This window comes from Polyodon spathula, chromosome 57, assembly GCF_017654505.1.
Source record: "Polyodon spathula isolate WHYD16114869_AA chromosome 57, ASM1765450v1, whole genome shotgun sequence".
Lineage (NCBI taxonomy): Eukaryota > Metazoa > Chordata > Actinopteri > Acipenseriformes > Polyodontidae > Polyodon > Polyodon spathula.
The window spans coordinates 1,677,125-1,702,124 of NC_054590.1; the positions used below are offsets into that span (position 1 = coordinate 1,677,125).

Genomic DNA, 25,000 nt, shown 5'->3' on the forward strand with positions numbered 1-25,000 from the left:
GTTCATCTCGTCCTATCAACTCCACGCAGGAGGTGCCATGTGGCAGTCTGTGGTGACAGAGTCTGTCTGAGAATGTTGTTTAAAGCTAGTGCAAAGTGTAATACAAACTGACCTTATCTCTACAATAACTTGTTAACCCTGTATTTATTTATCAGCATACTAAAATGTGTTTTATATCATTAATGTATGCCAAGGTTCTGTTCCAGTTGTCCAATGACACATCTGCGACTTAGTTTCTTGCAAGTCAATGCGCTATCGATTAAGGACCGATCTGTTGAATTAATATTGTTTTTATTTAATTATTGGTTCTTTAATTGATTGATAACAGTTTTAATATAGCAGCAGGGAGCATCTCATTTTAATGGGATTAGAAGACTGTTTTTTGAGGACATTTTACAAAAAATGGACACAGTCTCCTGCTGTTCATCCGTAACTGTACAGTTTAATATTTCAATCTGACGTAGACGAAGGGTAATTGTTTGAGGCAAGGTGAGAAATTTAAGCAAATAGCAGAATGTGAATACCCCGACAAAACGTTCACAAATGATTGTGTTAAAAACACAAGCATCGCCTAATTACCTGTGTTCCAACACAGCGCCACATGCTGTTCTGCATGCAGCACTGCACAGCCCTGAACAGCAAGCGATCATTACCAGCGTAGCAAGATAGGCGAGTGTGGCTCGTTAGTGATTACCAGGCCCGCCAAGAGAACGGGGGCATTTCCCGGGGACGTGGAGGAGAACGTTTTTTAAAATCCTTATAATGTAGATCTTGAGTGCTGTAGAAGTTCTAGCTGACTGATGTATGATTGAGTAATAGTAGGCATACTATTGACAGGAGTGCTTATAAAAGTACCACGAAATGTTCCTGTCGGTTATTTATTTAAAACGCTTATTCTCTGCCAGACATGAACTGCTTTAGATGTGTAATGGCTGCAGTATAGGACACTGACCTTAGGTTTAGGGTTTCGCTGTTGGGAGAGGATTATGCATTGTTTTATTAACAACATGTTGCCTTTGTAAGGACCCCGGAAAACACTGCTATCTACCCTACTGCAAAATACTCGTGCAGTACCTGCATTCTGTGTGAGAAAATACACACATTACAACTCATTTAAATTACATTTAAAATGTCATACTGTAGGGTTAATGTTCGTTGCTGACTAATTTACAGTGCAGATTGGAGTGGTTTTTGTGGTAGACTTACATAACCGTTTCACTTGGTGTTTTTGAACACATCTGAGGCTAGCAGATGTTATCTGATTCCAGGTATGTAAATAACGAATCAAAATAGAGGTAACTGAGCACGAACATTTCTCCTAGATTGTGATCTGCTGCAAAACAGTTTACAGACCAGCTCACAAATATATTGGCGACGTTACAGAGGAGTTGATAAATGTGAAAAGCGATGCTTTAGGATGCCCGTGTAAAGAGTGGGGAGCTACAAAAACAATCCACTGATCGAGTCGAGTGCAATCGAAACACATTTTCAGATTTTCCTTTCCCCGCAGAAAGACAAATCCACAGTTAAAGAGTTTATCAGGATTATTTGATAAAAAAAAAAAAAAAAATCACCCCAGATGTACTTAAACGGATTTATTTCTTTAGCTAACTTACATGTGCGGGTTATATATTTGGACGCTTGTAGTCACCAACAACAGAGTATTTATCGCGAAACCAACATAAACGTACAGTACATCATTTATGTGATTGTTAAACTAAATATTTGATCACAGAGCACGGTGAAGGAACACAGAAGATATCTAATTATTGAAGAAAAAAATTACACAGTTGCCGTGCTCGCTGTACACACATATTACTGGCCTCGTTAGCAGTAGCACTGCATTTAATTCACAGTAACAAGAAGGATGTCAGACACAATGGGTTTCACTATAAGAAGGCAATTTGTACAGTACCAACCGCGTCAAAACCGAGGAGGTGTCTGACAACCCTAACAAGATCGCAATGTTAAAGAAACGAGTCTGGGTTTCTTTAAAGCGAATGACAGAGTCAGCGTTGCGTACTTCTGGCAAATCACTCAGAAAGAAGTGAAACAAGACGCCAACAGAAGTCTCTGGCAACAAAGAAAACACTGCACGGCAACAAGAGATATTTCAACAGACTAGGATTTTAAAAAGGTAAACTTGCATTTATAGTACTAACAGTGAACGTGGATGTCGGGTATTAGTTACTGAAGTAGAAAAAGGATGCGTCTTTTTAGCATCGCTTCAACATGTAGAATTTAATGAGCAAACTTTTAAAAAAGGTTGGCAAAAACTTGACAGCACCTATTAATTATACGTTAGCGCTTTGTTTGACCGGTAGCTGTCGTGTGTGATCTATTAATAGTTGCGCTGACGTTCTTATGGACTTTGCTATGATATTCGGTGAGCTTTACATCTGCTGTTTTTATTGGAGGATTTGGAGGAAAACAACGCAATACTTTAACTTTCTTACTGCAGGACTATTTCTTCTCAGTTGTGAAACGAAGGAAGAGGTGACATGTTTACAGACGCTTTGTCGCTGGTGCTTCTGTTTCCTATAACAGCGGAGCTGCTTGGACTTTCTTACGAAGGTAAGCTGGTTTTGTATTCCGAGGCTGCTGGGGTTAATTCAGACGATTTAAATCCAATGGGAGAACTACACAAGGGACAAGGACTTCTGACAACTCACCTGCTTAACAAACACCCGTTTCACATGTCTGCATCCTATACTCAATATAAATCTGTTTTTTGTTAAGGGAATCTGTGAGATACATAGATCGTTTTTAAATTGATTATGAAAATCAAGATGCGTTAAACAGTCCTTTGTTTTACCGTTCATCATTCTGTTTGCATTAGCGTCACTGCAGTCATACGGGAAGCTAATGCACTCCAGAGCTCCCTCTACTACTGTTAAGAGTTTCCATTAGAAACAGCTGTTATTATCCTTTAACACGGAGTACACGGTTATTTAAACGGGTTGTGTGTGTATAAACACTTTTAGTTTACATAGTTTTCCAGTTGACTGCCAATGAAGTTTAATGCAGTGGTCGTGTGAATGGTGTTTTAATGTGCGGTTAATTACAAAACTAAAACGCACAACTGAAGTATATTTGATCCGTTTTAATAGCATTCTTTACATTGAACGGCGGTGCTATATGGCACTTAAGCGTGTAAGTCCATCACCATATTTTTTTTTTTTTTTTTTAGGCTATATTGCATATACCTGCTGGGTTCCCTATAGACCAATAAATATTTGTTCCACTTTCCGACTCTTAATTTCCAAGCTCACTAGCAGCTGGTGGAATTTCCAGGAGGGAACACGCACTGAATTTCAAATCAAAAGCACATTTTCCAAATAAACGGTAATATTAGGCACTGTGATAGGACCGTCACAATAAATTGAATAATTGTTGCTAGTGGGTCTCTGTGTTTACAATTTTGTGCTGCTTCCCAGACACCCATATGATATAACATTCCTATAATCCATTCCTCATTACAGAAGTGGATCCATTCGTCCGTGCACTTAATGTTGAGTTTAGATATATGGGACAGTGGGGATTCATTTTAGGTAGGAGTTGGAGAGTATTTCACCCAGTTCCATCCTGTAAGCAACCTCAGCACTTAATTACATAGGTTATTGGTTTGATTAAAACAAAACAAACAAAACAACAACTGGTGTTTATAGCTAATCTATTAACATAGTTATTTTCTGCTTTGTGTCCATTTAAACCCAGACGTTTATGACTGGTAACCATTTCCCTATTCAGTCTGTCCACAATGCTAAAAATACAAAACCAGGACTGAGGAACTCATTAGTTTCGAGTGACGCATAACTGTATCACAGGAGTGTGGGCAGTGGCTGGAGACAGTATTGGCACCACTAAAAGCACACACTCACTGGGATGTCATGTCATTCTGCTGAGGATAGTATCAGCACTTTCAGGATAGAAAGGAACAAAGGGTCTTAAAAAATCAACTAAATCAGTTTGAGAAATTGGATCATAGTCTTCAGATGCATAGAGTTGCACTTTTAGGTAGCGGTGTTACAGAGGCATGTCCTTTATTGATTGGCTGTATGTAGAACATCAATCCAGTGGAGCCAGAAGACAATGCTGTTATTGGGATTTTCCGCCTCCTTTTTATAATAGCATGAAATCCCTTCCCTTCCACAGTTATAACAGATAATCTTTTCCAAATGGTTATGAATGGCTACACAGGTTTTGGAGCACGACTAGCCTTATTTAAATAACGTTCCAATTGCATGATGTATTCATGTGCACAGACTGCAATGGGACTTTCTATTTCTCTGTGACTATTAATCGTTGTCAGGCAACTTGATTCTTTTTTGTTTGTTTGTTTGTTTTATAGTTTTCCGTATAGTTTTCCGTTTCCCATACCATATACATCCTTGCACTGCTTCAAAGGACCCCAATGCATTCACAAGCACGCTAATGCTTTATGAATACAGTGCCTACACTTCTGTAACCATACCTAAATTCAGACCTGAATACCTGTTCTTATTGTAGATACTACATGGAAACCCTTTACAGGTGTGCCTATGTTTCCAATGTCACAGTGTGCAAGCTTCCTCTAAACACAGACCTTGAAGAAGAGGTATAATCAGTGACTCTCCTGTTTGTTTGAACTCCCTGTTGTAATCCCCTAATTGATACTCCTTTATGCTTAATGCTGCCTAATTATAAGTGTGTACACCAGCTGTGGTAAGCCTTTGATTTACATGTTAATAACTAACTATTAAGCACCTCGAATATATGGTGTTCACCTAACCTTCTAAATTGTCAGGACCAGGACTCTCCAGGCTCTGGGAACTCAAACTGCTCACGGACAGCATGAGAGAGATTAATTTATTAAATAGATCTAACATACGAATCCCAGTCATTATCACCAAATATCTGTATGCATTGTCATCACTTCATAGATCTCACATTTTCCATGATTGAAGAAGCACACATTTTCCCCTATGAGAGTGTAATGTCCTGCAAGTGCAGCAATTAAATATCTCCAGGAAGCCATCAGTAAATTCTGCTAATAGCTTTGAAATAAAGCACCATTAAACTACCATAATGCATCTTTTTAAACAGGAACACACAAGACCCACAAAATGACAGTGACTAGTATAAGATGAGACTTACTAGAATTATTGTATTAGCTCTGTAAACTTTCCAAACTCTATAAACAGCAAAAGAGAAGCAGAAAAAGGCTCATGACATGTAACAATCACACTGTACAGTTACAGTATTTATTCCGTGTTACATTTTACAAATAATAAAGCAAAAAGCACAGAATATTTTACTCACGATCAGTCAAAGGCCTTTGAAATGCAACATAGGATTCCGCAGATCACAATACTATGCAGTCATGCCAGTTTTATTCTTGTGCGATGTGTGCTGACATGTTTATCAATTGCATTAGTTTAACAACCACTTCAAGCAGATGAATGCACAAATAATTCAGGGCCTGAAACCTGGAAAATTAATAGCACAACTCCAAATTCATTTCCTGTTTTTCCTCTCTGGGAAAGTAATGGTTTCCAAATGGAATAAAATAATTAAATAAAAAAACAAAAACAGATTTGAAGTTTGTAAGAGCTGCCTGGGGAAAGGTTTACAGGACCAGAAACCAGGCTTCTGTAAATACTTTTAACTGCAGATACTTTTAATTCATTTAGAAAACTTTGTTTTGACACTGTTTACAGCGATGTACCAGTAATCCTTCCACAACAGCACAAAGTGTATCTGGATTCAGTTTGCATCCCAGGTTACACTTCCATTATTAGGTGGTAATCCTGTGGCTGGCAGCCAGCTATTAAGAACTGTCCTTTACGATTTCGGATAGAAGTGTTGATCCATCCGTTATGTGGTACAGTCACACATGTGTGCAGGGGTGACCATCAGAGCCTCCCAGAAACTGTACTCCCACACAAACCTGGCAACTTGAATCAGCTCATCCCTAATGGTTCTGTTACTGTAACATAGACCTCACCAATACATACCATGCTCAGTAAGAATCACTGTAATGTTTCTTTAAAGGTCCCCTTTCTTAAGGCTTGGGATAGGGTTATGCTACCGACGATGGCTGTGCATATTAATTTATTGTTAATCTGCCAAGATCTTTCACACAATTACATTATTTTGACCCCTGGTGCAAAAATCCAGTTAAACATAAATACAACAGTCTGCCTTTGGGTAGCTTGTATTTTCTTTGCATAAAAAAATCACATTAAAACAGTAATTACAACATTCTGCCACCGCATGGCGCTGTGCACGTTGTAACTAAGTGTCTATTATATTCCTAGAGTCCTGCCTCCCAACATTGCATCATTATACCACAAACAGTTGCCTGGTTTCTCCTGGTTTCTGCATAGTTCCTTGACTCCAGATCCCACAATCCTGGTCTCTTTGCTTTGAAAGCATAATCACAGGGTTTTAAATGAAACTTGTTTGAGACAGGAGTGTTTTGTTGTAAAGCATGCCTCTCGCATCTGGAGAAGCTGGCTTGCTCTTGAGCAGACACCGGAGAGCAAAGCGTGACAGAGCACCAGAATACTTGATGAAAGACAGATATGGTAAAGCATGGTGAAAACCACAGGGAAGCATTGCATGACAGAGGCTAGAATAGCTGCCTGCCCCTCCACCTTCTGATCATCCCAGCATTCTCTATGCCACTGCTGTGCAGGTGACCAGGAGGCTTCTTGTGTTTGTTTCAGGTTCTGGGAGCAGCTACAATGAAGTTCAGTCTGATGTGTCCTACAGCACTCCCCAGCTAGATTACAGAAGTAAGTGTGCAGGAATTATTTTTCATTTACTCAAATTAGTCTCGTCCACCTATTCTTGGTAGCCCAACAGCTGAAGAATTGTATCGGCTCGTTCCCAACTATATAGTTGCCATGTTAAATCAGCTGGACATAAAGAAAATCTGTCCAAGACCATTAAATAGTGTACTAGTTTACAAGCCTTCATTTCCGAGATTTTAATTGCTGTGTAATTGATATTTGTTTGACTGTGTCTACCCTTTCCCTAGCTCCCCGCTGGTGCTACCCTCTGTCGCTCTTGAATGGGGAGGCTATCTGCTTCTCTCCTCAAGGCGGTAATTACAGGAGCACCATGGGGACGCGCTGTGAACTGACATGTGACCGCGGGTACCGCCTCATTGGTCAAAGGTTCGTCCAGTGCCTGCCAAACCGCCGCTGGTCTGGAACCGGCTACTGTCGACGTGAGTGGTGAGAGTTTTGTTTGAGGGACAGGACTGTCCAAACACCAAGGGGAGGTTACATTGGCTGCTTTCCTGTGCCGTCCACCCTTGGTTTCATAGCTGTGTCATCCTGCATCTCAATGAACACTTGTTTCACATGTTGATTTACTCTAGTCTAGACACATTCATCTGGGTTATTTTTGCCATGAAAGCCTCCAATAGGCTGGATTGGCATGTGTTTGTTTTACAATTGGCTGCCAGCACTGTGAGGTATTGGGCTTGGAAACCTGAAATTATATATATATATATATATATATATATATATATATATATATATATATATATATATATATATATATATATATATATATATATAGCGCCAGGTATTACAAAGGCACACTATACATGGTGCGTAGTATCAAACTACTAATCAGAATTAAGACTGTTTTTAATTTAAATGCTACAGCTGTACACACACTGAATCGTCTACAGTTACTGATAGTTACAGGTGACAAACACAGCTTAAGTGCGAGGAACTAACTCAGAGCTTATCTTGAAATTGTATTATGTGATTGAATCCACATGAAAACCTGGAGTCATAATAATAATAATAATAATAATCTTCCATCACCTCTAAATGTGCCCCTCCAGAGATCAGGTGCCATGTGCTGCCGGTCGTGACCTACGGCTCCTACTCCTGCAGCATGAGCGTGGCGGTGGACTCGCGCTGTGATTACTCGTGCGCCCCGGGGTACCAGCTCGAGGGAGATCGCAGCAGGATCTGCCTAGAGGAGGCGCGCTGGAGCGGCACGGAGCCCAGCTGTGTAGGTAAATAACACCCCTGCATGAGGAGGGATAGCTCTATGATTACTTACTGTTTCAAATCAACTGGATACCCATGTGTCACAGCGAAGCAGCCGACCCAGCTGTCATTACAAACAAAATCAATTCAATTCCTGTAGGACAAACGCCATATTGAAGACATTTGGGGAAATTGCTGGCTTGACTAAGCTTCTTCTAATTTTAAGTTACAGATTTAGTGGTAGAACTGTAGTTCACGGGCTATACCTAACCATGTAATAACATTGTAATAACTGGGTAACTATGAACGTGTTCTGCTTTTTCTGCAAAATGCAGTTCACCAGGCTCTCCATGTACTGTTACTGTAGCTGGACCCATTGGTTACTACCCAGTTATTACAATATAATTGTGCTACCCATTTTCTTAAAGAATAATGATACGTATCATTACTGAGATAATCAGTCACACAGTTAAGGTGCACTCTTACTGTACATCACAACAGTGCGAAACCTCTTTGTGACTCTGCGTTAAGCCCTGTTCTGCTTGTTATTAAGACTTAATAACTCACAGCTCTGTCAGAACTGCCTAATTTATTTCTCACTGTATTCTCTTTCTCAAAACATCTTGTAATCTCATTGCATAAGCAGCTCAGGCAAACGGCTAAATCCGCGAGCAAATTAAAGCCAGAAAGATTACCAACCGCTGAGCTGAACGCAGCATTTGAATAAGTTTTAATAAAACGCATTACAGTGCAGTGTGCTATCGAACAGCACGCATCCTCAGCTCTGAGTCTCTTTATTGTTCAGAAATCAGGTCTGTGTTTCTCTGGGCACCAGGTTTAAAGGTTTGGAAAGGTCCCATTGCAGATTGGTATAGCTGTAGCCTAGTAGCCTGGGGAGTTAGATGTATTGCCTGTGTGTTCCTCTTTTGCTATTTTAAAGATGTTGTAAATTGTCCTGTCAGTTTTAGACAGACATGTGAAACAGAATCTGTTTCAGCTCACTGTGTCTTTCAGATAACGACCCTCCGAAGATCAAGTGCCCTCAGTCCCGGGTGAAGGTGGCAGAGCCAGACAGGCTGGCAGCCAGAGTGTACTGGGACCCTCCCATCATCCAGGACAGCGCAGACGCCACGCTGACAGAGTAAGAGGGCAGGGGGGCTATTTTTTATCAGTCTCTGGAATTGACACGAGGGGTTTGTTTATTTAGATACATCAATACAAGGGCTAGACCACCTCGTAACCTGGAGCTGTCCTCTTCAGAGCCCCCATGGAGTCTACTGTACAATACACAATGCATTCCACCCTGAAGAGGTTATTCAGTGATAGTCTAGCCTCGTGCTAGGAGTGGATGCAGTGTGACATGAACCTTGTCACAGATCCACAGCATGTGCGGATAACATTTCATTAGGTTCTCCTATGTACTGTGATCCTGTACCTTGTTCCTGTGCAGTGTGACTCTGAAGGGGCCGGGGCCAGGCTCCATCTTCCCAGAGGGGGAGCACGTTATCCGCTACCTGGTGTACGATCAGGCGAGGAACAAAGCAGCCTGCAAGTTCATTGTGCGAGTGGAAGGTAATTCAACAGGCACCTCTATCAAATACAGACCACTCAGGGCTGTGGATTACAGAGCCAGCAAACGTAAATACAGTGATCACAGCATATCCAGTAATGACTATTTAATGCAGAGAACTTCGTATCTGGATCTTAGAGCCAGCAAATTCCTTCAGGACTCTGAAGTAAAAATAAACCAGCAAAGTTAATAAGGAAAGATTTGGTTTAAAAGGAAGAACTTAATACTAGAAACATGAAGAGCTGGGGCCCCCACGAAATCAGTTGCGTATCTCAAGGGTTTTGTCCTGTTTAAGTAAATAGATTTTAAATTTAAAATGTAGATACCACAAGACAGCTTTATTTCAATGCAGGTTTTGTTGCCATTGACGTGCCCTCCCTCCCTCTCTCTCTCTGTCTTGCTGGGCTCAGTGCGAAGGTGCCCTGCTCTGAAGCCTCCACTTCATGGATACATCACTTGCTCCTCAGGGGGCAATAACTACGGTGCCGTCTGTGAGTACTCGTGCGATGGGGGCTACGAGCGAAGGGGGGTCCCATCCAGGGTGTGCCAGTTCAACCGGAACTGGGCTGGAGCCACTCCTGTGTGTGTCAGTGAGTATCCTGGGAACATGTGCATGCACACCCCTCCTCCTTCTCCTCCTCCTTCTTCACTCCTCCCAGAATCCTCTGGTGTCTAGTTGCTGAGGTTTAGAACAATAGCAGCTGTATGGGCCCCTGGCATTGCCTTGTTGTAGTTCATTGGTCTGTGGTTTAAGTTTGCATTATGCCTGCTGACAAAGAGGCTTTATGTGGTGTATTTTAATCTAGAAGAAAAATATGGCATCTTGAATGATACATCTGTAAACAAGCTAGTATAAAAAACCAGACAAACAGGAAGACAGTTCAGACACTGAAGACAGACTGCTGAATGTGTATCTCCCCCCTCAACATTACCAGCACAAGGAAAGACTTGCTATTCAGTTTAGTGGAAAGCATGCTTTTTCTATAGGGAAGAGTTAGTGAACTAGTTAAAAAAAAAATATTTACTGTAGGTGCGATCCAGAAAAGTTTTAAAATTATCCTGCAGTTCAAATTGTGCAGAACGCTATAAAAATGGACCTTTCATCCTTCCAGACAGCAAACAGATGATCAAACAGACTTAATTAGAATCCAGAAGGGGTGTGCTAGCTAGCTTCTGCTGCCCCCTTCCTTTGGAAGCTTGTTCTAGAGAAGGGGGGGGGGGGGGGGGGGGGGGACTGGGGGCCTGGAATATTACTTATCAGTCATGTCTTACCTCAGGCATGCCTGAATTACATTTTTTTTTTTTTTTTTTTCATGGAAACACAGGCAGACCGGTTATGAATTATGCACAGGCAGATTTGTCAGCGTAAGCCCACTCTTGTCAGGCTACGCTGCCTACGAGAGATGTGAGAAGAATAGAAGGTTAATAAAGTCCGGTGGGCACAAGCTTGAAAGAGCCTCACTTGAATGCAAAACCAATGGCAATATTGCTGGATAAGCTGCATATCTGAAAGCCAGCATACCAAGCAGCTCAGTAGTGTGGATATGAGAGATGGAAAATCTCCTAGCCAAAGCCCAGTACTGGGATCTTCGAGCTAACAAATATCATTGAGGGAGCTCATTACGGGCCTCCTAGAGCCAGGAAATTCCTGGAGTTCAGGCCAGGAAAATCAATGAAAAGAACTCTGCAAATTTAATATAGCAGAAGTTGGAAAATAAAGCACAATAGCAGGCATTATGCACTGTATGTATGCAGGAGTGATAACTGAGCGATATAGCTTTGTATGGCGGGAGCGAGTCTGATTAACGGGATCTTCTTCACAGTGATTCAGGTCAACACTGATGTGAGGAGTGCCGCATCGCTCCTGGATCAGTTTTATGAGAAGAGAAGGATACTCATCATCTCCACTCCCGATATTTCCAATCAGTACTATAAACTCCAGAATATTATGGTACAGGTGAGTAAAAATAAAAAAAGGCATGGTTCTTTAGCCGAGCCACGTCCGTGTTGTAAATCTAGAATGTTTTACTGTGTCAATACTACTGATTTTAAACAGTAGATTTTGGATCAGGATTAGGCAGCCCTGTAATCATGTTCCCTGGCGTGTCCCCTCTACAGAGAGCGGGCTGCGGGCTGGACCTGCGACAAGTGACGGTGATCGAGCTGCTGGGCCTCCCGCCCCGAGAGGTGGGCCGGATCAAGGAGAACCGCCTCTCCTCCGAGGTCATCGACGAGCTCAGGTAAGCAAACTTGTCAATCTGGCTGCTTGTCTGGTTCATATCAATAATGGTGAGTGATGCTTGATTGAATCACAGTGGGGAGAAATCCTGCTCTCTGATTGGTTAAGAGATTATATGTACATGAACTATGTACAGCATACCTCCAGAACTACTGCCAGTGGCTTGCTTACCTGCTGCAGGATTACAGTCACTCCACAAACCTAACAATGGCTTCAAATGTATATACCTGAGTGTTCCTTATTGCTTAAGTATTTTAATTCTAAATCTCCAGCACACTCATAGAGGCTCTGCTTGGCATCCTAGAGCAAAGAAACTGCAGAGGAAGCACAGGACCTACTTTATGCGATCTCTCCATTTGTAGGTGTGATATTTCAGAGATACACCTTTCTGTGTGGCTGTAGCAAGTTTGTGTTTGACTAATGGTACTCCTCTGTCTCTACAGGCAGGTGATGAGGATCTCTCAAGCCTACTTCACCATGGTCCTGGTGGACAAGCAGGGCATGGACCGCGAACGCTACATCGACCCCGTCACCTCGGACGAGCTCTTCTCCTACATCGACACCTACATGCTGAGCACCGAGGAGAGGGAGCGCTTGGAGAAGAACCGGGACCACTGCGACTGACGGGACGAGACCGAGATCACAGGAGCTCCACCAGACTAGAAAAAGAGTTCCAGTGCAGGACTCGCTTTACACCTAACGGGTGACAGACTTGAGAACTGGAAATACCCTCTCTTACCTTTTTACGCCTCCACAAGTGACTGACTGTTACCCACACTAGTAGTTTTTCCTACATGTTACTAAAGTGTAACCACAGGCTTTAAAACAGCGGAACATCTACGATGAATACGGGCATATATGTGTGTTTGTTTAGGTTGTAAGGTTTTAAAAAAAAGTTGTACACTTCAAATGGATTTGTACTCGGGAGCCTGTACATTTTCTTTTTTATAACAATGATAAAACTACACACCAGGATAACCTGTGGGTGACCTGTTGTAGACTAGTCTTTTAAACTCCTTTAAGATAAACATTAAACATTCTTGTGGCTGGCAAACACTGCAGAGCACATTTTACAATTGTGTAAACACAATTACAAAATGTGATTATGGAGCAGGACAGCCATGTGGCCAGTGTAATAATAGAAAAGGGTTGTTTAAAGCTCTTATTATGTTCATGCAGTAGAGTTTGCTTTACACTGAATTACCAGCAGAATGAACAAAGAACGTGCAAACCCTTCGTTTATGGATCTTTTCGATAATCAATATAACAGTAGGTGCTTATCCTGGATGATGTAAAGAATATTTAAATACGTTTTAGAAGAACATTCCTTTTAAGAAATGTTAGAATTACTGAACAGTAAGCTTTGCACTAGTAAAGTGTCAGTAAGATGCTATTGTAATTAACTGTTATGAAACAGATCCTTATAAAAAGTGATTAACGTGATCTGCCTCCACTAGTTCCACTTAAGAACATAAGAAAGTTTACAAACGAGAGGAGGCCACTCGGCCCATCTTGCTTGTTTGGTTGTTAGTAGTTCATTGATCCCAGAATCTCATCAAGCAGCTTCTTGAAGGATCCCAGGGTGTCAGCTTCAACAACATTACTGGGGAGTTGATTCCAGACCCTCACGATTCTCTGTGTAAAAAAGCGCCTATTTTCTGTTCTGAATGCCCCTTTGTCTAATCTCCATTTGTGACCACTGGTCCTTGTTTCTTTTTTCAGGCTGAAAAAGTCCCTTGGGTCAACATTGTCAATACCTTTTAGAATTCTGAATGCTTGAATTAGGTCGCCGCGTAGTCTTCTTTGTTCAAGACTGAATAGATTCAATTCTTTTAGCCTGTCTGCATATGACATGCCTTTCAAACCCGGAATAGTTCTGGTCGCTCTTCTTTGCGCTCTTTCTAGAGCAGCAATATCCTTTTTGTAGCAAGGTGACCAGAACTGAACACAATATTCAAGATGAGGTCTTACTAATGCATTGTACAGTTTTAACATTATTTCCCTTGATTTAAATTCAACACTTTTCACAATGTATCTGAGCATCTTGTTGGCCTGTTTTGGATATAATAGAAATCAGGCTTACTGGTCTGTAGTTACCTGGTTCAGTTTTGTTTCCCTTTTTGTGATTCGGTATTACGTTTGCAATTTTCCAGTCTGTCGGTACAACCCCCCTGTGTCAAGAGACTGTTGCATGATCTTGGTTAGCAGTTTGTAAATAACTTCTTTCATTCCTTTGAGTACTATTGGGAGGATCTCATCCGGCCCAGGGGATTTGTTTATTTTAAGAGCTCCTAGTCCCTTTAACACTTCTGTCTTGGTTATGCTAATGCTACTTGAAGCCCTTCGAGAAACACAGAGAGACAACAGAGCCCATCTTTAATAACATTGGAATATATTTATATATATTTCATACATTTTGATTATATTAAAAATAGAAAACCCCTTTTTTTAAAAATTCACTTCCCATATTCCTTTCTGAGCTTCAATAGATGCAGTACATTGCTTTTGTCATTGTGTGAATGTTTTAAGAAAAAGCAAATGTATTGACCCATATATATGCACAAAGGAATAGGTCACATACAATCCTATCAACAGTATAACAAACCTTCTTTGCACTGTACTGATATAGCATCATTCGCCTAGACTATTGTGACATTGATTAATATGGATTCACCTAGAAAATGTGTTAAACTAAAACTAAACCCCATCCCTAATACATGGAAGAGTTCTGCGGTGATAGACAAAGACAAAACGCAACAATGTATGTTCTTATCAAACCCTTAAAGAATATTACTGGAATGATATTACTAAAATATAAAATGGAATTTCACACACAGAATATCGGGTCTACTCCACAGATGCCTTCCACCTCTCCTTCATGTTGCCGTAGCGACGGTGTCTGTTCATTTGATGTTGCCCATTGTGGAGTAGAGCAGTAAAGAGCCCTCTGCCCAAGAGCCGTGATACTGCATCATCTTCTCCCACAGACCGACCTCCTCGCCTGTGGAGTCCATCCAGTCGACCTTCTCTCCTTTGTGTGTGCCTGCAAAGAGACAGAAACACAGCAAGCACTTAATACCTTCATCCTAACTGTCTGGAGCCCTACCGTCCTACTTTTGAAATTACAGACCCTCTGGCCTGCCCTCCGATAAATAGTTTTTTCACATGCAAGAATGAAAAACAGACAGCTTTGGAACATAAGAGAAAACGTATCTTACCGGTACCCATGCCCAGTCTGACCCCTCCCAGGAAGTCATTGCTGGACAGCGCCTCCCGGTCCCACACGGTCAGCTCCAGGCAGACATCCTTCAGATCCTCGGGACTCATGCCTTTGTAGACGAAGGTATGATTGTAGTGAGGGTTCAGAGTCTTCTTTATCACCGGGGTCTTCCTCTTAGTCACTTTGGTCTTCACTGGCAACAAATACCTAGAGGAGAAAAATAAATAGTCTAGGAATGAGTGAGGTGGACTGCCGGATAGGATTATACTGGACGATAGCTGGATTAATCCCTGGATAAACTATAATTGCCCAACAATGTGTGGTGTGGTGTGATTGGAAACTCAGCACAACCAGGAATCAAACCAGCAGTGTCTTTATTGGACAAGTTTTTAATATTTAACTAGCATGAGTGCTTTTATCATTCGCCTCAGTCTGTTTTCTTAACCATCTACCAGGCAAAAGGAAGAGAAAAAAATGAATATTCTCACCCTTTTACAAACGTATCTGAAGTGCCTCCTGCTTTCATGGCGGTTAGATTCTTGGCCTCTTTGACCCAAACTTGCAGCTCTCCTCCTTCCTCCTTCTTCATTACTGTAAAAAAAAAAAAAAAAAAGTACACAGAATTAACTGCTGCTGCTGCTACCGTCCAAAAGGAAAGAAACAAACAGAACAGAAAACAAACAAACCTAACCTGTTGGCTTGAAACACAAGAAACATTTCATTTTAAAAACTGGAAAAGCTCAATCAGACAGTTTAAAAAACTGAAGATCCTGATGCCCCCAAAGATTATCTCTGCAAAACATTCAGGCGTTAAATCAACCTAAATCTCATTCTGCACCACTGCAGGATAACAGACCCTCCACCCCACCCAAAGCCAAAGGTACATGCAAGAGAAGGGGTTGCAAAAGCCTTTACTGGATTAACCATGTGGTTACTGGTTGTCACACTTACTTCGAGGCTTGTCCGAGACAGGTTTGCTGGCAGGAACGTATCTGAGGGAAATCACCAGCTCTCCTTTATAGTCAGAATAGGCAGCATACTGTGAAGAAGCCTGCAGGAACACCACAAACAGAGAAATGCAGAACCCCTTCACAGCTGTACTGACCCGTAACCGCCTGCACTGCAGCCCAGCGGGTCTAATCGCTTACTGCTGTACAACACAACTTCCTTTAACACAGTAGCGACAGCCTGTGGAGTCTCAGCCCAGGATGGATTTCACTGCGTTCCTGGAACATTGCAACACATTAGCAAGCAAAACAGTAACAGACCTCCTTGAAGGCACAACGGGAGGAGAGGACTGGCGCATGCGGTACTGTGCATCTTGCCTGGTCTGTCCGCTGTACGTAACAGACAACATAACGCCCTGCATTTGTGGAAGGATGTAAAGAGCCTTGGGGTACCTTTGAGTGGAGGGGCAGGCACTCCTCTGCGGTGGCCTCGAAGTTCCAGGAGTCCAGAGGCAGCTCCACCTCTCCCAGGAAGGCGTTGTGTCCGAAGCGGTCCTGGTGCCACACAGACAGCTGCAGGGTCCGCATTGCCAGCTGGGCCTGAGTGATATTGTACTGCAGCAGAAACACACAGAGAGCATTACTGCAGGGTGGGAGAGCTGCTTATCCAAACCTTACTGACCCCAGGGCTAAGGCTGGAGAGAAAAAAAAAAACTCTAAATAGTACAGGGTTACACTTGTGGGGATCTCCCACTGATTTACATAACATAGAGTGGGGTCAGCTGATCTGGCGGATCTGTTAACTGCCATGGTTCACATCATTAAAAGAAAAGGATCCGTTACACAATGCATGTTATACATTTGCATTTAGTTTGTTTTCTATGCTGGTGACTGGGTATGAAACTATGCTAGGGCATGTCACCTGGGTCACCAATAGTAGACAGTAAGGGCAGACTCTTTACCTTCAGGGTTTCATTGTAGACTGAGTTAGTATTGGAGCGCTTGACCGCTGTTTTCTTCTTGCCCTGCCGTGATTTGTCAGGGAGCAGGTATGACTTGACATACCTTTATTTAAGAACAACAACACCACATTTTTTTGAAGCTGCAAGAAGCTGTTAAAACATTAAGCACAGTCAATCTAAAGAATGAATACCGCAAAACGGAACTGCTTTATTTTTGGAATAACCTTTATATAGGCTTTCTACTATTTTTCACCACTTTCCATATTTCCACGATCAAGAAATTGGAACAATCCATTTCCCTCAGCGGCAACAATGTTCTGACTACTGCTAATGTCATACACTAGCTAGGGTGTCTACTTAGTTTTTACTGAAGCAAAAGCTTGGTAAATAATCACTGACTTGTTAGGTAAAGCTAATCTGTTTTCTACTCTGTTAAGGGTGGCTCCATGTCTTTTAAAGCAGTTGCTGCAAATTACTTTTATGTTGCTAAAAATCAACAGGTAACCAGTAAACGGCCCGATAAAGGAAGGGGAAAGGCAGACTCACGGGTGGGAGCGCTTCCTGGCTTCGTCCCCATACGCAAGGTTGTGGCACTCCTTGATGAAGATAGAGAGGACCTGGGCAATTTGATCGTAGCGCAGTGAAAATACAATTTCCCCGGTAACTTCCACATTGCTGTAATCCCCAGCCTCACTGTAGATACTCATCATGCTGCCCATTGTGCTCTGCAAAACCGTCACGACAACACTCAGATCATCGTCTTAAAGTTGTATTTTCATTGTATTCTTAAAGTCCAGATCATGTGGCTGATGTAGGGCACCGACTACTTTATAACCCAATTAGTTCCATTACTGGGTGCTGCCTCCGGGATCAGTTTCCCAAACGTCCCAACACTGATCACAATCGATGAAAACAGAGGTGCAACACCACAATAACAGATCACAGATTATTTAATATTTAAAAAAGAACAAAGTTTCGACATTGTATTCTCAGTAAGGCCTGTTCTTCCGTGCACTGGAATCTCTTCCCGTAACCTACCGAAGACCCTCTGCTCCGAAGACTGTGACGAACCTCTGACTTCCTGTGGAATTGCACAAGATCATCTATATCTTCATCCTCTTCCTCCTGAAATGGAAGGATATGGGAAATGTCAACAATGGGCATGCAGTAAGGAACTGCGAATTAACCCTACCAAACAGCAGTAAGCACCAATCTCTTTAATGGAATCATCCTGCATACCGGTCCAGTTTTATTACACAATGCAGCCAACACTAACCTGCTCTGCATTGAGCCCTGGCACCGACTTGCTCCTGTCTCCCATAGAACCATCTTCAGTTGCTGGTGCATTCTGACGCAAATCCAGCACAGACTTGGGCCTACTGGGTTTATCTGAAAAAGCTTTGGAAACAGACCTTTCCTTGTAAATAATGCATTTGTTACACTGCCAAGTCACTATATCAGTCCAAGGTTATCAGTAGTCTGATACTGAGGTGTATCCACTGTAGCCATCCAGGTTATATTTTCATGGCAATGCTAGACTGTAAAAATATTATCACACCGTTCAAAGAGATGGCTGCATAAAGCAAACTAAAGTGAAATACGTGACTGTTTTACCAGTGGAGCTTAATGTTTTCCTGGGATTCTTCTTGAACAAGGTGTCAGAGTCGTCAGCAGACCCTCCACTCCGGCTCCCAACACGTGATTCCTAAAGAACGGCACAGAAAACACTACATTTCACCTGTCGATATCTGGGATTGCAGAAGCCACAGAGTTAAAACAAAGAAGACTTTCTGATGCCACCTTGTGGAAAAACAATAAACTAACGGACATAACAAAAAATAGGTCAGATAAAAAAAAAATAATAATTTGTATTTTAAAGTTTTGTAAAATATGCAATTGTCTATAGATCCTGATTGACTGATTCAAGAACATTTGTTCTGTCCGTTATTCTTAACACATAATCATCCTTTCTAAAAATTAATCATAGCAATAAGACATGGTACTTTGGGAATTACCAGGAATTACAGATTGGTTGGCCATTACCTCCCAAACCACTAGATGACCCTGATTACTTGTCATTGCCTCACCGGTTCATCTTTGGAGATCGGGCCCTCTGTGGATGGCACAGGGACAGTTAGGGTGGACACTGTGGCCCCAGCAGTGCTGGTCTTGGTTGTGGGCCCATCAGCATCCTTCCTAAAAATAAACAGATACAAATATAAAATAAAATGAGTCAGCCCTTTGTCTTTCTCAAGCTGTCCGAACAGTACGAGATTGTGAGTGGTGTCTTTCTGCCTCACCGCTCCAGGACAGGGGTGGCATGGCGGGACTCAGTCTTGAAGCCACTCAGGCTGGCCTTCTTCACAGACTCAGTGTCGCTGCGCTGCTTCTCTGGAGCCTGGGCCTGGCCCTGGGTGCTGAAACACACAGGCAGGGAAATACAACACCAAGAAATACGAAAACTGGGATGTCCAATCATGGTCCTGGAGGGCCATTCCACTCCAGGTTTAACACGTAGATTATTAACTACTTTAAGGTCTGGATGAAGGTTTAATTGGTTCAATTTAACAATTTAGAACAAAGACAAGGTTTGGAAGGGCCACAGCACTACTTAATTTAGAAAGCATCACAAAGCAAGCCCTTCTAGATTCAATACTGGGAACAGCAGGTGAAAGTGTATAATTCAGATGCTGCAGTTTAAGTAACACTGGATCCCCTGCTGGTACGATCTGCCAGCTTGAAATACATAGGAATCCACAAATTACAACATCTGAACAGCGCTGCGTTTAGCACAATAAAACAATTAGAAATGCAAAAAAGTCAATGCAACATTTTTTTTTTTTTTTTTTTATGAAAACACAATGTTAAAGGCGTTGGTGTTGATTTGTGTCTCACCCGTTTTCCTTCTCTGTCCTCGCTCTGGGTTTGGCGATGGGAGCCTTGATCTCAGTCAGCTGGGTGTTAAGCATCAGCACCTCAGCCACTGTCCCCCGCTTACTGGCTGAAAATGGGAAGAGGTAGGTTACCGTTTAGTGCAGGTCCACTCTAACAATCTAGAGTAAACAGAGTGACCCAAAACACATATTGGAAAGGTATCAAGAAATCCCACTTGCATAGAAGTTAATTAGACATGAAAAATATGTTGTTATTAAGCACGAAGTGTGTTTGCTATCACAATATTGCGTCTACAAAACGAGAGTGTTAAAAGTGAACCTGCTGTTTTTGTCCTCACCTGGAGGTTTCTTCCTAATCGAAGCTCGCACAAGCTCACATCCAGGAGCACTGATGAAGCGATTGATCCGCTGGTCATAAAACCAATCTCCTGTGGCCTTCTTCAACTCTCTGGAGAAAAAACAAACCCAGAGAAATGATGACGGTACATGCCGTCCTTGGTAAGATTCAGTATATTTTGTTCGCTCAATGTTTCAGAAAGTGCGGCATGCTGTGTTAGATTACAAAACTGCATATACCTTTCAACTCTGTATATGTACAGGAAAAGGGCCCCTGAGTAGCAAGTTACCTCTTGAAAACTGGAAACAAAAACAAAGCATTGCCTGGGGTATAATCAATGGAAAAATGAAGCTGCCCCGATAAGAACTCTTATTTAAGTAGTTTCAGTTCTGTGTCACAGAGTCTATGTGTACGGCGAGATACTCACGCTTCTTTGGCGCAGACGCTGCATTTCCAGGCGCCGTTTGGGTAGACGACTCTGCAGTTGAGGCACACCTGGTGATTGCAGCTGTGGCACTGGCTGGTGTTGCTGCCCAGCCTGCCCAGTTTCTGCTGGCAGCGGACACAGGTGAGGCTGCTGTACTTCTTACTGCCGCGCTTGGCTCCCTTCCTCCGGATATCAAGCAAGTCGGCCTTCAGCTTCCTAAAATTGACAAACAGAGAGACTGGGGGCGTGAGAACAGATCCGGGCAGAAAATTACAGAAAACACACTGTTTGTTTTAGTCATCATTAGCCTCTCTGGACTCAGCCCTCTTTGATTGCAGGGATGAAAATAAGACTCCCATTGCATAGCAGTTTGAGCCATTCCTGGTTTTACTAGGTGTTTAATAAGACACACCTGAGCTTGTTACCAATACACTGATTTCAGATTTCAGGCACTCACCAGATTCGCTTCTCCTCAACCTTGCGAAGCTCTTCATCCCGCTGCAGAACTTGCAGGATCAGCAGTTGCTCCTGCTCCGTCAGGAACTCCACATCAATGACCTCCGAGTCCTGCGACATTCGGAGCACGTAGGAAATGAGGCTCAAGAGGGCCAACAGAGGGGTTTGAAATTCGAAGTTTGATTTTTTATAGTGGTTTCCAGTTGTTCTTGAACTGGTCCGGATTGTGTGCTCTGTCAGGCGCTACTCGGCTGCTCATCATCCAGTTCCTCTACTCTTCTCCGAGTTGTTCCGACACACAAAGCACTGCAAACAAAACACACCAACTGGTGAGGCAGTTTCTGACTAGCAGGATCACATTCCCCCCCCCCCCGTGAGCAAACAATCTGCCTTAACAATGCCAGTCAGTGGGCTGTGACAACGTGATGTGTGCTGTGTGCTGGGTGCGACTGGCTGGCTGCAATGGAATTGCTGCACCATCCTGATTACCTAAAGCTGAACTCCCAAAGGACAAACAAATCAGCCCTAGCCTTTACTGCAACGTCACTATTATATCGTTCTTTCTTTTTTATGGAAATGCAATTAACTTTTCTGTGCAGACGTTTTTCAAAATGATCCGATACCAGTGACAGAGCCTTCTGTCGATGTCCATTGACATCTCCTGTATAATGAGTCTACTTGTTTGCATTTAGAATGCATCTATATAATCTAGAGGTAACACACAGCAAGATCCATTCCTAAAATAAATCCTACACCCATAGTAGTCACTTCTTCGTCCAATGATGAAAATTGCCATTTCGTAGCCCTTTAAAACGACAGATGGATGAAACACAGTTCCCATAATAAGTATTATGGTCATTTATGACTACAGAACTTGCATTGACAGCAGAGCCAGTAACATTTAAAACAGAGATGCCACAGCAAGTCCTTATCTCTCCAAATGTGCATTAACAGAGCGAAGGGCTGGATATCAAAACAGAGTTTACATGGTGTACAGCACATTAGGAGAGATCTGTGCCTCTGAAATGTGGGCCTCTGCTGTTTCCCTGTCCGAGCCGCTTCACACAGCTCTGTTTAAATGTTATAATTAAAATGTCATTGAAAATCTTGACACGCTTAATCGTCCAGCTGAGCCCTGTCAATAGAGCGTGCATGTTCAACAGGAGACTCCAGTGTAAACCTGATTGTGTTTGTTGCTTTTTTTTCCAAAACTGCACAATTATTTCTGGTGTCCTAATTATTTTTTTGCATCCAAGAAGGGTCAATTAATTACCAAACAAGTGTACACGCAGGCTAATTCAAAGCTATTTAGAGACCCACTCCTTCACACTTGTGTGCTCTAGCAGAAGTATGGCTTTTTCCCCCAGCTGAAAGACATTCTCTGTTCTCTGATCCTGTTTTGCTTGTTTTATGTCAAATCCACATTACCACATTAATATTGCTGACAACACTGAACAACTGGTCCACTATGAAAAGCGCCATATAAAAATAAAGATATCACTATTTTTAAGCAGGTTTGCGCACACTTTTCTTGGTTTGAGGTTGTACGGTATTTAGACATACATTTCTGTTTTGCAGTGCACTGTCAGCAGACTTGTTCAGTGGCATATCTTTGTGAGGCGATTCCTAAAAGCATGTCAGAAATGAAACGTATGCAGAGCAGGGGGCTCCCTGCAGCCCGAGCAGAATCCATTGCTAGTACACATGTGAGAGGGAGATTGCTCCAGAGCAGGCGTCGCTTGCATGGAAGAGTAACTCACGATTACAAAGGGTCACGAGGAGGTAAAACGAGGATGACTAGCAACTCGAGGAAGACCCACCTGTTTAGACTGCACTTGTAGATCTTTTGATCTACCCCTCGTACCATGCACTGGACTTGCCTGACCTCAGCACCGTGTTACCTCAGCTTATGTATAATTGCACCACTATGTTGTAGATATAACTTGTTGTAATCCTACATTGTTGCATTCTGTTTCACATTGTATTCTGTTAGTATTACTTCAAACTACAGTGTATTTAAATAGCAATCTTGCATTGTAACCCTGCACTGCACTGTAATACCTGCAAGTTGCCTTGGATAAAGGTGTCTGCCAAATAAAGACAAATAACGTCATTGTCATTCTAAAGCTGCTATCAAGGGCTTTTCAGCAACTAAATAATGAATTGATGTAGCCACTGAAGTAAGAGGGTCAAAACAAGTTGCTTGATTTGAGCTGTAATGTCCCTGCAGACAGGTACCCTGAAGGAGTAAGCAAGGTTCACACTGCAATCATTGACAGGTGTCTTGTTCTTCCACATTGCTAGAATTTACTGAAGCCTGACTCCTCTTTACCCAGCCCCTGTGGTATCTGTGTTAATCCCAGCACAGGGAGGTGAGGAAGTCAATAGCCAGGAGCATACTGTACTTGACACAGTATCTCACAAGCTAAGAAAACACACAATCTACACACAATCTGTAAAGAGACTAGGGTGACAGGCAAGTTAAGTGATTATGTACAATACATTAGGTCAGGAGGGATCATTTCTACTATAGGCGGAATTTAAAATAGCACATATGGCACTTACATACACACACACATTATATATATATATATATATATATATATAATATATGATGTGCAATCGAAGATTTGCGATCGACATCCTGTTGCATTTTCTTTATGATTTTAAAGTGTTTTAGGAGTGCAATAAGTAATCAGTCAGCATTGAGTAAAAATGTTAGAGATCGATCCCTTATGCTACTTAATGCTAAGGCAATCGATCACTTATTGCAGGTCTGTCTCACACACACACACACACACACACACACACATCCAGTTTAAACACCACTTAAGAACTCTAGCGTTGTGCCATCAGTTTTCATGTTAAATATTTTCATTTGCAAAAATATAATGAATACTGGATTTTAAAAACTTACACCTCACCTAAACCGCTACTGGTGTAAATGTCCCCATACATTTCAATCTGCATTAAAAACATGACAGCAGGGGGAATAAGCACCTTTTCTCTTTGTAACAACTCCCCACACCCTGTCATGTTTGTTGTTAAAACACGCAATTCTAATATAAACTTGAACAAACTTTAAACAACGTTCTAAACTATACCGGTATATTAAAAGTATAAGGGGCGTCAAAAGTAGCGATGTATTGAAGATTTCGCCGAACTGATGCTATGTGACTTAACTGAATTTTTCCCCTAGCGACAGTTCCACGCAGAGCCCTTAGTTTAAACTGAGAGGTAAAGAATTAAGAAAACACACTCCCAACAATGTATGGAAGCAATGAACAAAACGCCGTGGCCTCAGAATAGAACAACAAAACTACTGAAATGAAAAACAAGTTCTTACATCTTTCTTCACAGCAGGTCAACCAAGCGCTCTCCTGACTTTCTTCCCACAGTCTTCACTATGCAATGGAAAGCACTTCCAAATTCCAGAAGAGAGAGTCACTTTTTTTCTCCTTCTTGTTATGCCCGCGGGGGCGCCTAATATATTTTAAAGGAGCCGAGCTACACCTGCAGAAGAAAACAGGAACACTACACATTAATACACATTCTACGTGTGTTTATACCGTACCTTGAAAATTATAAATCTTTAGCACTTAACCTGAAATATTTAATCACTTTTGCTGTATGCTGCACACGGCAAACGCTGCTGAATAACTTTAAAATCTGTTAATGATGCTAAAAGGGAACAGTTCTGTACCATCACAATAACTGAATGGATTTCTTTAACATCTGCCGATAAATACTTCTTAAAGGCAGTTAGAAGTTTGAGTAGGAGGATCGGCCCATTCTCACCCCTCCAGAGTCGCTCAACAGCCATAAATAAGTGAGTGGCTGAACTGGGATTGCACAGTAAAACAGGATTTTCTGGGTTCCAGGTCTGTATTTTATTTCATCCACTAAGACCAAAGTGCTCACTCAATAATGACACAACAGAGTATTTACTAA

The 25,000-nt window shown here is 42.0% G+C and overlaps 2 protein-coding genes across 4 annotated transcripts; one reads left to right on the forward strand and one right to left on the reverse strand.

Moving 5' to 3' along the window:
* Positions 1-1,852: 1,852 nt before the first annotated feature.
* On the forward strand, positions 1,853-12,790 carry LOC121307527 (sushi repeat-containing protein SRPX2-like). Of its 2 annotated transcripts, XM_041239716.1 has the most exons (11): positions 1,853-2,137; positions 2,462-2,574; positions 6,711-6,779; positions 7,025-7,216; positions 7,847-8,023; positions 9,012-9,138; positions 9,448-9,569; positions 9,978-10,157; positions 11,391-11,524; positions 11,686-11,807; positions 12,250-12,790. In XM_041239716.1, exons 2-11 carry the CDS (start codon positions 2,502-2,504, stop codon positions 12,428-12,430), a joined length of 1,377 nt encoding a protein of 458 aa, XP_041095650.1. In that variant the 5' UTR covers positions 1,853-2,137; positions 2,462-2,501; the 3' UTR covers positions 12,431-12,790. The 2 variants fall into 2 exon arrangements, with proteins under 2 accessions (XP_041095650.1, XP_041095651.1); XM_041239717.1 differs by lacking the exon at positions 7,025-7,216 and having other exon boundaries at positions 1,855-2,137.
* A 1,274-nt stretch (positions 12,791-14,064) lies between these two features.
* Positions 14,065-24,495, reverse strand: LOC121307532 (synaptotagmin-like protein 4). Of its 2 annotated transcripts, XM_041239722.1 has the most exons (18): positions 24,396-24,495; positions 21,051-21,355; positions 20,594-20,809; positions 20,406-20,465; positions 20,168-20,277; positions 19,831-19,936; positions 19,236-19,352; positions 19,023-19,131; positions 18,550-18,640; positions 18,212-18,333; positions 17,974-18,060; positions 17,482-17,660; positions 16,936-17,038; positions 16,427-16,588; positions 15,978-16,077; positions 15,515-15,617; positions 15,025-15,233; positions 14,065-14,849 (listed from the first exon to the last, which is right to left on the reverse strand). In XM_041239722.1, exons 2-18 carry the CDS (start codon positions 21,167-21,169, stop codon positions 14,710-14,712), a joined length of 2,133 nt encoding a protein of 710 aa, XP_041095656.1. In that variant the 5' UTR covers positions 21,170-21,355; positions 24,396-24,495; the 3' UTR covers positions 14,065-14,709. The 2 variants fall into 2 exon arrangements, with proteins under 2 accessions (XP_041095656.1, XP_041095657.1); XM_041239723.1 differs by lacking the exon at positions 20,406-20,465 and having other exon boundaries at positions 14,066-14,849.
* Positions 24,496-25,000: the final 505 nt, after the last annotated feature.